The sequence below is a fragment of the Triticum dicoccoides genome, chromosome 1B (assembly GCF_002162155.2).
Source record: "Triticum dicoccoides isolate Atlit2015 ecotype Zavitan chromosome 1B, WEW_v2.0, whole genome shotgun sequence".
NCBI classification, from domain to species: Eukaryota; Viridiplantae; Streptophyta; class Magnoliopsida; order Poales; family Poaceae; genus Triticum; species Triticum dicoccoides.
In genome coordinates, this window is record NC_041381.1 from 12,174,688 (window position 1) to 12,185,937 (window position 11,250).

An 11,250-nucleotide genomic window follows, 5' to 3' on the forward strand; every position below is an offset into this window, starting at 1 on the left:
TCTGGATCGATCACCTTCTAAGAGATTGCATTGAGGAATGCACATAGTTTCACAATGGCTAATCGGATGTTTTCCGGTAGAAGCCCCCTCAATGCAACCGGAAGCAGTTGCGTCATAATCAAGTGGCAGTCATGAGAGTTTAGGTTCTGAAACTTTTTCTCTGACATATTTATTATTCCTTTTATATTCGACGAGAAGCCAGTCGGGACCTTCATACTAAGCAGGCATTCAAAGAAGATTTCCTTCTCTTTTTTGGTAAGAGCATAGCTGGCAAGACCTTCATACTGCTTTGGAGGCATGCCGTCTTTTTCGTGCAAACGTTGCAGGTCCTCCCGTGCCTCAGCTGTATCTTTTGTCTTCCCATACACGACCAAGAAGCCTAGCAGGTTCACGCAAAGGTTCTTCGTCACGTGCATCACGTCGATCAAAGAGCGGACCTCTAGGTCTTTCCAGTAGGGTAGGTCCCAAAATATAGATTTCTTATTCCACATGGGTGCGTGTCCCCCAGCTTCACTCGGAACAGCTAGTCCGCCGGGACCCTTTCCAAAATTACGTGTAAATCATTGACCATAGCAAGTACATGATCACCAGTACCCGCACGGCGGGCTTCCTCCGGTGATCTGCCTCGCCTTTGAAATGCTTGCCTTTCTTTCAACATTGATGGTTGGTCGGAAGAAATCGACGATGGCCTAGGTATACATTCTTCCTGCAGCTTCCCAGGTATATACTATCGGTGTCAAGTAAACAGTGCGTGCATGCGTGGTATCCCTTGTTTGTCTGTCCTGAAAGGTTACTGAGAGCGGGCCAATCGTTGATGGTCACGAACAACAATGCCTTTAGGTGAAATTCCTCCTGTTTGTGCTCATCCCACGTACGTACACCGTTTCCATTCCACAGCTGTAAAAGTTCTTCAACTAACGGCCTTAGGTACACATCAATGTCGTTGCCGGGTTGCTTAGGGCCTTGGATGAGAACTGGCATCATAATGAACTTCCGCTTCATGCACATTCAAGGAGGAAGGTTATACATACATAGAGTCACGGGCCAGGTGCTGTGATTGCTGCTCTGCTCCCCGAAAGGATTAATGACATCCGCACTTAAAGCAAATCATATGTTCCTTGGATCACTTGCAAACTCATCCCAGTACTTTCTCTCGATTTTTCTCCACTGCGACCCGTCAGCGGGTGCTCTCAACTTCTCGTCTTTCTTACGGTCCTCATTGTGCCATCGCATCAACTTGGCATGCTCTCCGTTTCTGAACAGACGTTTCAACCGTGGTATTATAGGAGCATACCACATCACCTTCGCAGGAACCCTTTTCCTGGGGGGCTCGCCGTCAACATCACCAGGGTCATCTCGTCTGATCTTATACCATAATCCACCACATACCGGGCATGCATTCAGATCTTTGTATGCACCGCGGTAGAGGATGCAGTCATTATAGCATGCATGTATCTTCTGCACCTCCAATCCTAGAGGGCATACGACCTTCTTTGCTGCGTATGTACTGTCGGGCAATTCGTTATCCTTTGGAAGCTTCTTCTTCAATATTTTCAGTAGCTTCTCAAATCCTTTGTCAGGCACAGCATTCTCTGCCTTCCACTGCAGCAATTCCAGTACGGTACCGAGCTTTGTGTTGCCATCTTCGCAATTGGGGTAAAACCCTTTTTGTGGTCCTCTAACATACGATCGAACTTCAGCTTCTGCTTTTGACTTTCGCATTGCGTCCTTGCATCGACAATGACCCGGCGGAGATCATCATCATCGGGCACATCGTCTGGTTCCTCTTGATCTTCAGCAGCTTCGCCTGTTGCAGCATCATCGTGCACATCGTCTGGTTCCTCTTGATCTTCAGTAGCATCACCGTATTCAAGGGGGGACATAGTTGTCATCGTACTTTTCTTCTTCGCCTCTTCCATCATAACCCCTATTTCTCCGTGCCTCGTCCAAACATTATAGTGTGGCATGAAACCCTTGTAAAGCAGGTGGGTGTGAAGGATTTTCCGGTCAGAGTAAGACTTTGTATTCCCACATATAGGGCATGGACAACACATAAAACCATTCTGCTTGTTTGCCTCAGCCACTTCGAGAAATTCATGCACGCCCTTAATGTACTCGGAGGTGTGTCTTGAACCGTACATCCATTGCCGGTTCATCTTCGTGCATTATATATAATTAAGTGTGTCAAAAATCATTACAGAACATCATGAATAGATAATTTAGTGACCAAATTAATAGAAGTTCATCATCACATTAAAACCAAAGTACATACATAGTTCTTATCTAACAACATAAAGCTCCGCAGAGAATCCAAATTAATTAAACCATACATTGAAACTATGTAAAACATTTCAATGCGAAAACAAATGCGATCATAATCGCAACCAATGTAACAACTGATCCAATGGAATAATGATACCAAGCCTCGGTATGAATGACATATTTTCTAATCTTTCTAATCTTCAAGCGCATTGCATCCATCTTGATCTTGTGATCATCCACGACATCCGCAACATGCAACTCCAATATCATCTTCTCCTCCTCATTTTTTCTAATTTTTTCCTTCAAGAAATTGTTTTCTTCTTCAACTAAATTTAACCTCTCGACAATAGGGTTGGTTGGAATTTCCGGTTCAACAACCTCCTAGATAAATAAAATCTATGTCACATTGGTCGACATAATTGACATAAACAATAGATGAACCAATAGTTATGAAAAGATAATATATACCACATCCGAATCATAGACAGGACGAGGGCCGACGGGGGCGGATACCAAAACCATCGCACTATATAAGATGCAATAATAAAAGTAAGAAAATTATACAAATATCTATATAAACATACAAGTAAGAATTTTTTTTCCTTTCAGAAAGAAGATAAGAACAAGAGGCTCACCATGGTGCTGCCGGCGACGAGATCGGCACGGGCAATCGACAGCGGTGAAGACGGGGCCGGGACATGACGGACCGCTAAACCTAGACAAATATTGAGGAAAATGGAGCTTGGAGGTCGAGCTTGGAGAGGAGAAAGCTTAAGTAGTGTGGCTCGGGCATTCCATCGAACACCTAGTGTGCATAGGAGGTGAGCTAGAGCACCACAAAGCTCTCTCCTCGCCGGCCACGAAAAATGGAGCAGTGAGAGTGCTCTGCTCGCGGGCGAGGGGTATATATAGGAAATTAGTTGGTCCCGGTTCGTGGCTTGAACTGGGACTAAAGGGAAGCCTTTGGTCCCGGTTCAGGCCACCAACCGGGACCAATGGTGGTGGGCCAGGAGCAAGGCACATTGGTCCCGGTTCGTCCCACCAACCGGGACCAAAAGGTCCAGACGAACTGGGACCAATGGCCCATGTGGCCCGGCCGGCCCCCGGGGCTCACGAACCGGGTCCAATGCCCCCATTGGTCCCGGTTCTGGATTGAACCGGGACTAATGGGCTGACCCGGCCTGGACCATTGCCCCCTTTTCTACTAGTGGTGGTTGCAGCGTGCTGGAGGACGGGGATGGCGGCCGCAGAGTGGCTAGATCCGGCTTTGCAGTTGTGCGAGCCATGGGAGGCTAGGGCTGCGGTCGGCTGCCCTGACCAGCGCCTTCTTGGTTGGTTGGGTAGGCGGCACAGTAGCAGAGGTTTGGCCACCCCTTCTTCGGATTTCTGGGTGCTCGAAGCTGTGGTTGGAGTTGCGTCCTGCGGGTGGAGCGTGGTAGTTCTGTGTTCCTCGCCTCAGGCTGGCCTCGGTGCCAGGGGCGCTCCGGGGAGTTGGCAGGGGTGCCTCCGGGTCTTGCTATTGCCAGGAGTGGTGACGACGACCTGGTCTAGGGATCGAGAATTGGTACGGCGGTTGTGGCATGACCGGGAGCTGCCGGTGGCCTCCCCCTGCCCTACTCTGACCGGCGGGGCCCCGTACTTACGAAAAGAGCCTGCTTTTCCGATGACAGCGTCAGCGAACCATGTTGAGGGGTTGCAGTGGTCTTGGATGCCAGGGCGGCGGCTCTGGTGGTGGGAGTACATGTCTCGTGGGCTGAGCTTGTTGATCAGGTGCTGCCGGGTGGCCGCCGGGGTGTGACGTTTGACGGTGGTGGTGCGGATTATGTACCTATGCATGGGGCGATGTGTGTGGGCCGGAGTAAAAATCTGTTCTGCCACCAGCGCAGGTCGGCGGCAGCGATGTGCGTGCCCTTCTTGAAGGCGTCACTACGGCCCTCATTGCCCGTCGTGTTGCTCCAGGGGAAACCCTGATCCTCGGATCGGACGGTGGTGGCGCACTATTGTCGTACCCTTCCTGAAGGTGACGCTTTGGAGCTCACGGTTCGTCGTGTGCGGCTTCTTCTCTTTGAAGTGGTGTGTTCACGGTTGAAAACCCCGGCAGCTCTTGTAGTGATAGGGTTGGTGTTGTTGCGCTCAATGCCATTGTATTCGCCCATGGCGTGTGTGTGTGCTGATGTAGGATGAGTTTGTATCGAGATGTTGTTGGTCGTTGCTTTATATATAAAGCGGGGCAAAAGCCTTCTCTGTAATGAAACCCCCTGCCGTGCTCTAGTGGTTGCTTACACTTGCTGCAATCTAGACCTGTTAAATGCCACTCGCGAGCTTGCGAGAAGGGGCGCTGCTGCGGCATGGAAATTCCAGTAACACTGACACTGCTATGTTTGGAGAATGTGTGGGCATTGTTAGTTACCCAGTTGATGGGGCAGAAGAGTCTTCTCTCCCAACTCCAGCATGCTATTTTTGTTGTCCACAGCTTTGTACTTGGCAAGTGGCTGCCCCTGTCAGAAACTGCCTTCTTGGCCATGGATGCAAATTCAGTAAAGTTTATGGCGAGGTGAAATATACAAAGTTGTACTGCTCAGTAATGATTACAGCTTACATAGATTACGAGTTCCAACGCCAGTACACACACTGAAAGCCACCTGTGTACGTGCAGACATACTGAAGCTTGTCTAACAATGCCTAAGAAAGTAGGCCGGCAACAGAGAATATCAATAGCTGATGAGCAGAATGCTCATTTCAACATAGCTAGCTAGACTGCTAGAGTAATGTGCAGACTCCAAATGCGTAATTCTTTTTCTTTGCAGCTAAGAAATATCTGCTGCCACCTGTCTTGCGCGCCAGTCCTCGATATTGACTAGTAACAGGCATGGCCTAGAATTTCATTGTCCAGCAGATGTAACAACTAATGGGCTGCCCAGCTTTCAAATTCTTCTCGCCCCATCCGAGCTTAGATATTGGAGGACAGTCGTCAGACCAGCATCCTCCTCCCCTCCCGAGCAAACCAGAATCTAATAATAATCACAAATTGAGGCAGTCAGTCAGCAAGTAAGGGGAGTGAATGAATCTTTGTATCTTTGTCAATGCCAGTAGTCAATAGCACAGTCCACTCGGCCTCTAATGTAGGACAAGTACGTAATCACGCATCCATTTTCTTTGACAGACTTTAAATGAAAGAGGAACTAGAAGTTATATTAACAGAAAACAAATAGAACTCGGACCTTGACATACTAAATACAACATAGTAACAGTGAACTAGAAGTCGACTCAGACTTGAACCCATATATTAGTATAAGGAATACAGAAACCGCATGATCAGTTACTTCGTATGGGCAATATATTTGCATACTTCTAGTCTACGTAAACAAAGATACACATAAGCATGGAGAAAGGAATCACATTCGCTTTGTACACAAACCCAATAATAAATTTCCATCAGCCATTATTGTAGCCACCAGTTGCTAATTTAATTCTACCAATATATAATACATGCATGAAAGATGAAACAGCGAACACTGACCACCTGGGAGCAGCGACAATCACCTAATCCTTTCCAAAACTCCTTTCATTTCAACTGCAACGTTCCTAATGTGGCTAATCTTCATTAAATCTTCACTGGATTCATCTGAATCTCTCTTCCGACGGAGTTTTTCTATCAGCTCTTCTGACATGTCTTTCAGACCTAATCTCTCAAGGGCTGTAAGGTGTTCGATGCCATCAGGAAGAAACTTTAGCTCGGGACAGTCTGCGAAGAATAGCTCAATGAGGTTTTGCATTGCATCCTTCTCTATTACCACTTGCTTGAGCTGTGCCGCGCCCCCCATCCATAGATGCCTGAGATTTGGAAATGACCCTGCGTAAAAATCCAACCTCTTCCCTTCAAAAGCCTTCATTAGGTAAATAAAGCGTAGACCATGTAACACGCACAGACAGGAAAAGGTGTCCTCATCAATATTGGAGAATGTCAGATGCAACCTAGTGAGGTTATTAAGGTGTGACCAAGAAGAGAAAAGCTGAGGTATCGTTGTTTTTTCAATCTGCCCTACTAAACAAAGCCGAGAAAGGGTTGGAGGTAAACATAGCCCTTCCAGCCACAACACCTCATCCATATCTGCAGCACAAATTTCGAGACGAACAAGATGGGTCATCTTGGTGATAGCATTGCTCAAGTTAGCAGAGTTATTGCTTCTCACGTTGTAGACACCGAATGTTCTTAACTCTATCAGAGCTCCAACTTCACACAGTAACTCTGGAGTGGCTTGGACAGAATCAAGGGCCCGCAGTCCTACCAAGTGATGCACGCCATTAGGCATCTTGACTCCGTCATTACTTAAAATTTCTAATGTCTCATCTGCACCACCAGCAGAATATGCATACAGGTATCTCAACTTCTGAAGTTTGACAACACTTTTTGGCAGATATTCCAGCTTAGAACACGCAGCATCCAAGACTTCCAAGCTTTGTAATCTCCCCAATGCTTCAGGCAGGCTTTTGATCTCGGTATCTCTAAGACCCAAATAACGCAGATTAAACAAGTCAAATACCTCATTAGGCAACACATTGATCCATGTACCTTGCAGATTCAACATCGACAACAAACTAGAAGATGTTAGGATGGTCTTCAGCAAATCAATATCAATATAATTGTCAATAACATGTAGTGCACGGAGCTGTGTAGCACCCGATCGGCTCAGGTGTTCAAGAGTTTTTCCCTGAATCGATATGCGACGTGCACCATCTACAGAGAATGCCCCATCAGCAGGGCCATTATAAACTTTACCAAAACATTCCACCATAGCTTTGTTTAGGGCAAGAAGACGTATGACATCATGCATCCGACAGTGTTTCAGTTGTCCGACATAATTCCTTTCCACTACCTGTAGTAGGCTTCGGTTCACAAGCTCCGCCAAGTATCCCTCTGCCACTTCCTCCACTGTTTTTCTCTCATCTTTTTCTGTGATAAACCCCGCCGCAATCCATTGCCTGACTATGCTTTTCCTCTTTAATTCAAAATCTTCTGGCGATAATGCACAATGTAAGAAACAGTTCTTCAAATCGTACGAAAGGTCCTCCAAGCTGACCTTTAGGATCATATGAGCATCAGGGATCACATCTTTCACCAACTGCAAATCCAAACCCCTGTACACATCCTCCCATTCGGCAGAAGTTGGGAGTTTGCGGGAGAGTAGGCGGCCAATGCATGTAATAGCAATAGGCAATCCTTCGGACTTTGCTATGAACTTTCGAGCAACTTCCTGCAGCTCCAGAGGACACTCTTTGTCATCAGCATTCCCAAAGGCTCCTTTGCAAAATAGCAGCCAGGAGTGATGCTCTTGTAGCGGTCCCAAGTGAATTGCAAATGCAGACTCCCTAGTTGTCAACACTGCCTGCTTTCTTGATGTGATAACAAATCGACTCGCACAATTAGATGCTGGGAAGAAATTCCTTATCTCCAACAAGAAGCGTTCGGCCCAAACATCATCCAAGACCAAGATATACTTTTTACCTTGAAGGAAGTTGTGGATGGACTCTGCCAGTCCTCTCATCTCAACGTTGGCGATGTCGACTGCAATGCCGTACTGGCCGGCAATCTTCTTCAATAAATCCTCAATATTGTAACTTTCTGACACAGTTACCCATGCCGCGGCGTCAAAATTCTCTTTAATGGTGCCATACACATGAGCAACCAGAGTGGTTTTACCTACACCAGGCATCCCCCACACCATGGTGACTTTGCTGTTGCTCTGCTCCAGACCATCACCACCGCCTGTCAGCCACCGTATCAGCCTCTCCTTGTTCTCTTCGATCCCCACAAGGTCCTCATCCCTGGTGAAGTGCAAAGCTTGACCTTCTCTTATCGATCTGGCAGCAGAAGCAGATCTGCCGGTGACAGCATAATCCTTCTTCCTCCGGTTGGCATCCTGCAGCTGGGCTTCGATTTCTTGGAGCTTGGCTGCTAGCCGCCGCCAGGTCTTGATATGCTTGAGCCGCTTCTTCATCTTGCTGGCGAACCCTCCATGCTTGGAGTCCTCCAGCTTGTAGGTGAACTCGTCGACGATGTCCTCGATCTGGAAGGCGAGGCCCCTGATCTCGCCGACGAAAATGGCGGTGGTCTTGTCGGTGTCCTTGAACCGCTCTGCCTCCTGCAGGTAGGCCTGCATGCTCTCCAGCTCCGCCTTGGAAAGGCGGATCTTGCTGAAGAGGCCCCTGAGGGCGGAGGCTTCCTTGCAGAGCAGCGTTCCTCCATAGGTTGCTGCTTCTTTGGCCAACGCCGCCCCGAGCGTCACCACCAGCTGCCCGACAACAGCCTCCGCCATGGTTCTTGAGGCTTTTGGTGAGTATAAACTGGTTGTTTTTGAGCACACAATTTGTTGGTGGTAGGTCTGGGGAGTAAACTGGTAGTTTGAGCGCTGCCACTAATGCGGTGGTAGCTAAGGCTTTACTCGGCTCTAAACTTGAGTCCACAGATTGGACTTTGAATAATCAGCGTGAATGCAAGCCACAATTTGGTCTTTGAAGAATCAAGATGCATGCCAGACCACAGTTTGGTCATCCACAGTTTTGTGGCTGTTGAGGCTTTGAGCTCAGTTCACTCTTTTCTTATCCTCTTCCTCTTCCAGGTTGAGGCTGTTGTTGCAGCTCTCTCTCTCGTAGCTAGAGGTAGAAGAGGGAGGAGCACACAGTACACTGGAGTTTCACCCAGCTTCGCAGCCCCGTTACTATTCCCACTCCCAGAGCATCAACTGCTTCCCAATACACACAAGTGGCCATGGCTTTTGTAGTAGCACAGCAACGCAGCCCCCAAGTTTCCTTGTGCGCACGTACCGTCTAGCTAGCTACCTTGCATGCACTAACAAACTGACTTAACCGGCCCATGCAAGTACCCATCCATCCAATGCATGCACGGGCGCTATCTGCATGCTGACGACGTGCTCAACGCGCACGCCGCGTCCGGCTCGCAACGGATCAACAGCCTAGCCTGTCTACCGTGGCCATTACGCCGCACACATACATGCGCACACTCGCCACACTTGCTCTGCGTCCCGCACGTCCCGCCCGTCCCCGCACCACCGACGCGCCCGACGAACCTGACGAGCCCGACTGCATCAGTGCGTCCCGCACGTCCTGCGCGCATCCGTCGCGCCCGACGTGCCCGACTGCACTAAGCCGTGGCTTATTCCAACAGAGGCTTTGAGCTTATGATTATTTCTTTTTATACTCTTTCAGCTTTTGTTTTTTTTTGCCCATCTAAAAAAACTTATTTATCCTGTTCCAAATTGACAGCAGAACAGATACAACAAAACGTGCAATTTCAGAGGCCGCAACCATTGATCCAAGAAGTGAAGCTAAAATATGAAATGCATGGAACCCTCCAACCAAGAAGTAGCTGAAATGTGAAAAGCATTGAATCCACCAAGTTGATCCATGCACCTCACGTCCGCCTACTCCCAAAGGCAGGCAGCAAGCATGTGCAGGTCACCCCAACCCAGCAGCAGCAACCACAGCCGGCCGCGGTAGGGAGCTGACCGAGTGAATTGCAAAAAACATCGACATTGAAGGCTAGGGTTGCAGAAACAACAATTCTACAGTTTTGTGCCAAACACCACTAATTCTGAGGCTATTTTTTTGCAAAAAAACACTAGTCAATGGCTTAGGTCGTTTTGAGCATGATTATGACAGGTGGGCCCCACCATACAGGGTGACATGGCAAACAAAAAATCTAATTACATCTTGATATAATTTTCTTTCGCAAGAAGACCCCTGAAAAAAGCAATCGGGTCCTCCGTGCTCTTCATCTTCCACCGGTCCGGTGGTGGACGCCGGCGGCCACTCCCTCCCCGTGCGCGGCCGGCGCATCTGTTGCTAGCTCTGGCGGCGAGGCACAGGGCAAGTCCGGCATGGTCGGGGACGGGCAGGACGGCTCGATTGCCTAGCTGACGGGGGCGCAGTGGTCGGGTTCAAGCATCAGGGTTCGCTGGGCGGACCGTCAACGGTGGTGGTGGCTCGATTCCCGGTCGGATCCCGCCGGAACAGGTGCGGGTCGACATGATGACGCTGGGGAGTGGCTGGTTTGGGCGCGAAGGTCCCTGGGTTGGTGGCGCTGGCTCCTTGTCCAGTCAACAACGGGGGCGGCGACGAGCACGACTGGAGTACGCCTGTGGAGGCACTAGTAGAAAAGAGGGCTTTGGTCCACCCTGGGTTAGCCCAGTAGTCTCGGTTCAGTCTAAAACCGGGACTAATGGGGGCATTAGTCCCGGTCCGTGCGCCCAGGGGCCGCGTGGGCCATTTGTCCCGGTTCGTCTGGACCTTTTAGTCCCGGTTGGTGCCACGAACCGGGACTAAAGGGTGCGATGACCATTAGTACCGGTTCGTGGCACCAACCGGGACTAAAGGTTAGACCTTTAGTCCCGGTTTGAGCCACCAACCGGTACTAATGGGGTTTGAGGCATTAGTACCGGTTCATGGCACGAACCGGTACTAAAGGTCACATTTTCAAAGTCCACCCCCCCCCCCGGATCGCCTTTTCAGTTTTAAAAAAAATAAAAGAAAATGATGAAAATGTCAAAAAAATAAAAGAAAATAAGTTTTCCATGTGATATGTGGTCTAGTTGTTGGGAAAATTTGCAAATGTGAATTTCAACTTTATTTGCAAAATCTCTCTAGAATTTAGTAAAATGGGCATAACTTTTGCATACTGACTCGGATGAAAATGTTTTTTATATGAAAAATCATCTACTCAAAAAGTTACGTCCAAATTTAACCAGGGGAACCCCGTTTAACATTTTTAAAATCCTCAAAAACCTAACAGAAAAAAAGTTACGGGGCTTTTAAGATCTAGAGTGGAAAAAATCGAAAATAATTCAAACTGTGGTCAAACAATGGTCAAAGAATGGTCAAACTAATTATTATAGAATATTAGTGTTACTAAATAATTATTTCAGTTATTTTGAATTTTGGTCAAATCTGGTCAAACTGTGGTCAAACTGT

The 11,250-nt window shown here is 48.2% G+C and overlaps 1 protein-coding gene across 3 annotated transcripts; it reads right to left on the reverse strand.

Moving 5' to 3' along the window:
* Positions 1 to 4,822: 4,822 nt before the first annotated feature.
* On the reverse strand, positions 4,823 to 8,692 carry LOC119315877 (disease resistance protein RPM1-like). Of its 3 annotated transcripts, none has more exons than XM_037590332.1 (2): positions 5,806 to 8,692; positions 4,823 to 5,273 (listed from the first exon to the last, which is right to left on the reverse strand). In XM_037590332.1, the coding sequence occupies exons 1-2, from the start codon at positions 8,577 to 8,579 to the stop codon at positions 5,234 to 5,236; spliced, it is 2,814 nt and encodes a 937-aa protein (XP_037446229.1). In that variant the 5' UTR covers positions 8,580 to 8,692; the 3' UTR covers positions 4,823 to 5,233. The 3 variants fall into 3 exon arrangements, with proteins under 3 accessions (XP_037446229.1, XP_037446235.1, XP_037446232.1); XM_037590338.1 differs by having other exon boundaries at positions 5,786 to 8,692; XM_037590335.1 differs by having other exon boundaries at positions 5,783 to 8,692.
* Positions 8,693 to 11,250: the final 2,558 nt, after the last annotated feature.

Bases quoted from the DNA above. Each gene is read 5' to 3' on its own strand.
- LOC119315877 (XM_037590332.1), bottom strand. From the start codon at position 8,579: ATGGCGGAGGCTGTTGTCGGGCAGCTGGTGGTGACGCTCGGGGCGGCG. The intron at 5,274-5,805 runs GTGATTGTCGCT...GATTATTATTAG, and splicing joins GGAGTTTTGGAAAGGATTAG to ATTCTGGTTTGCTCGGGAGG.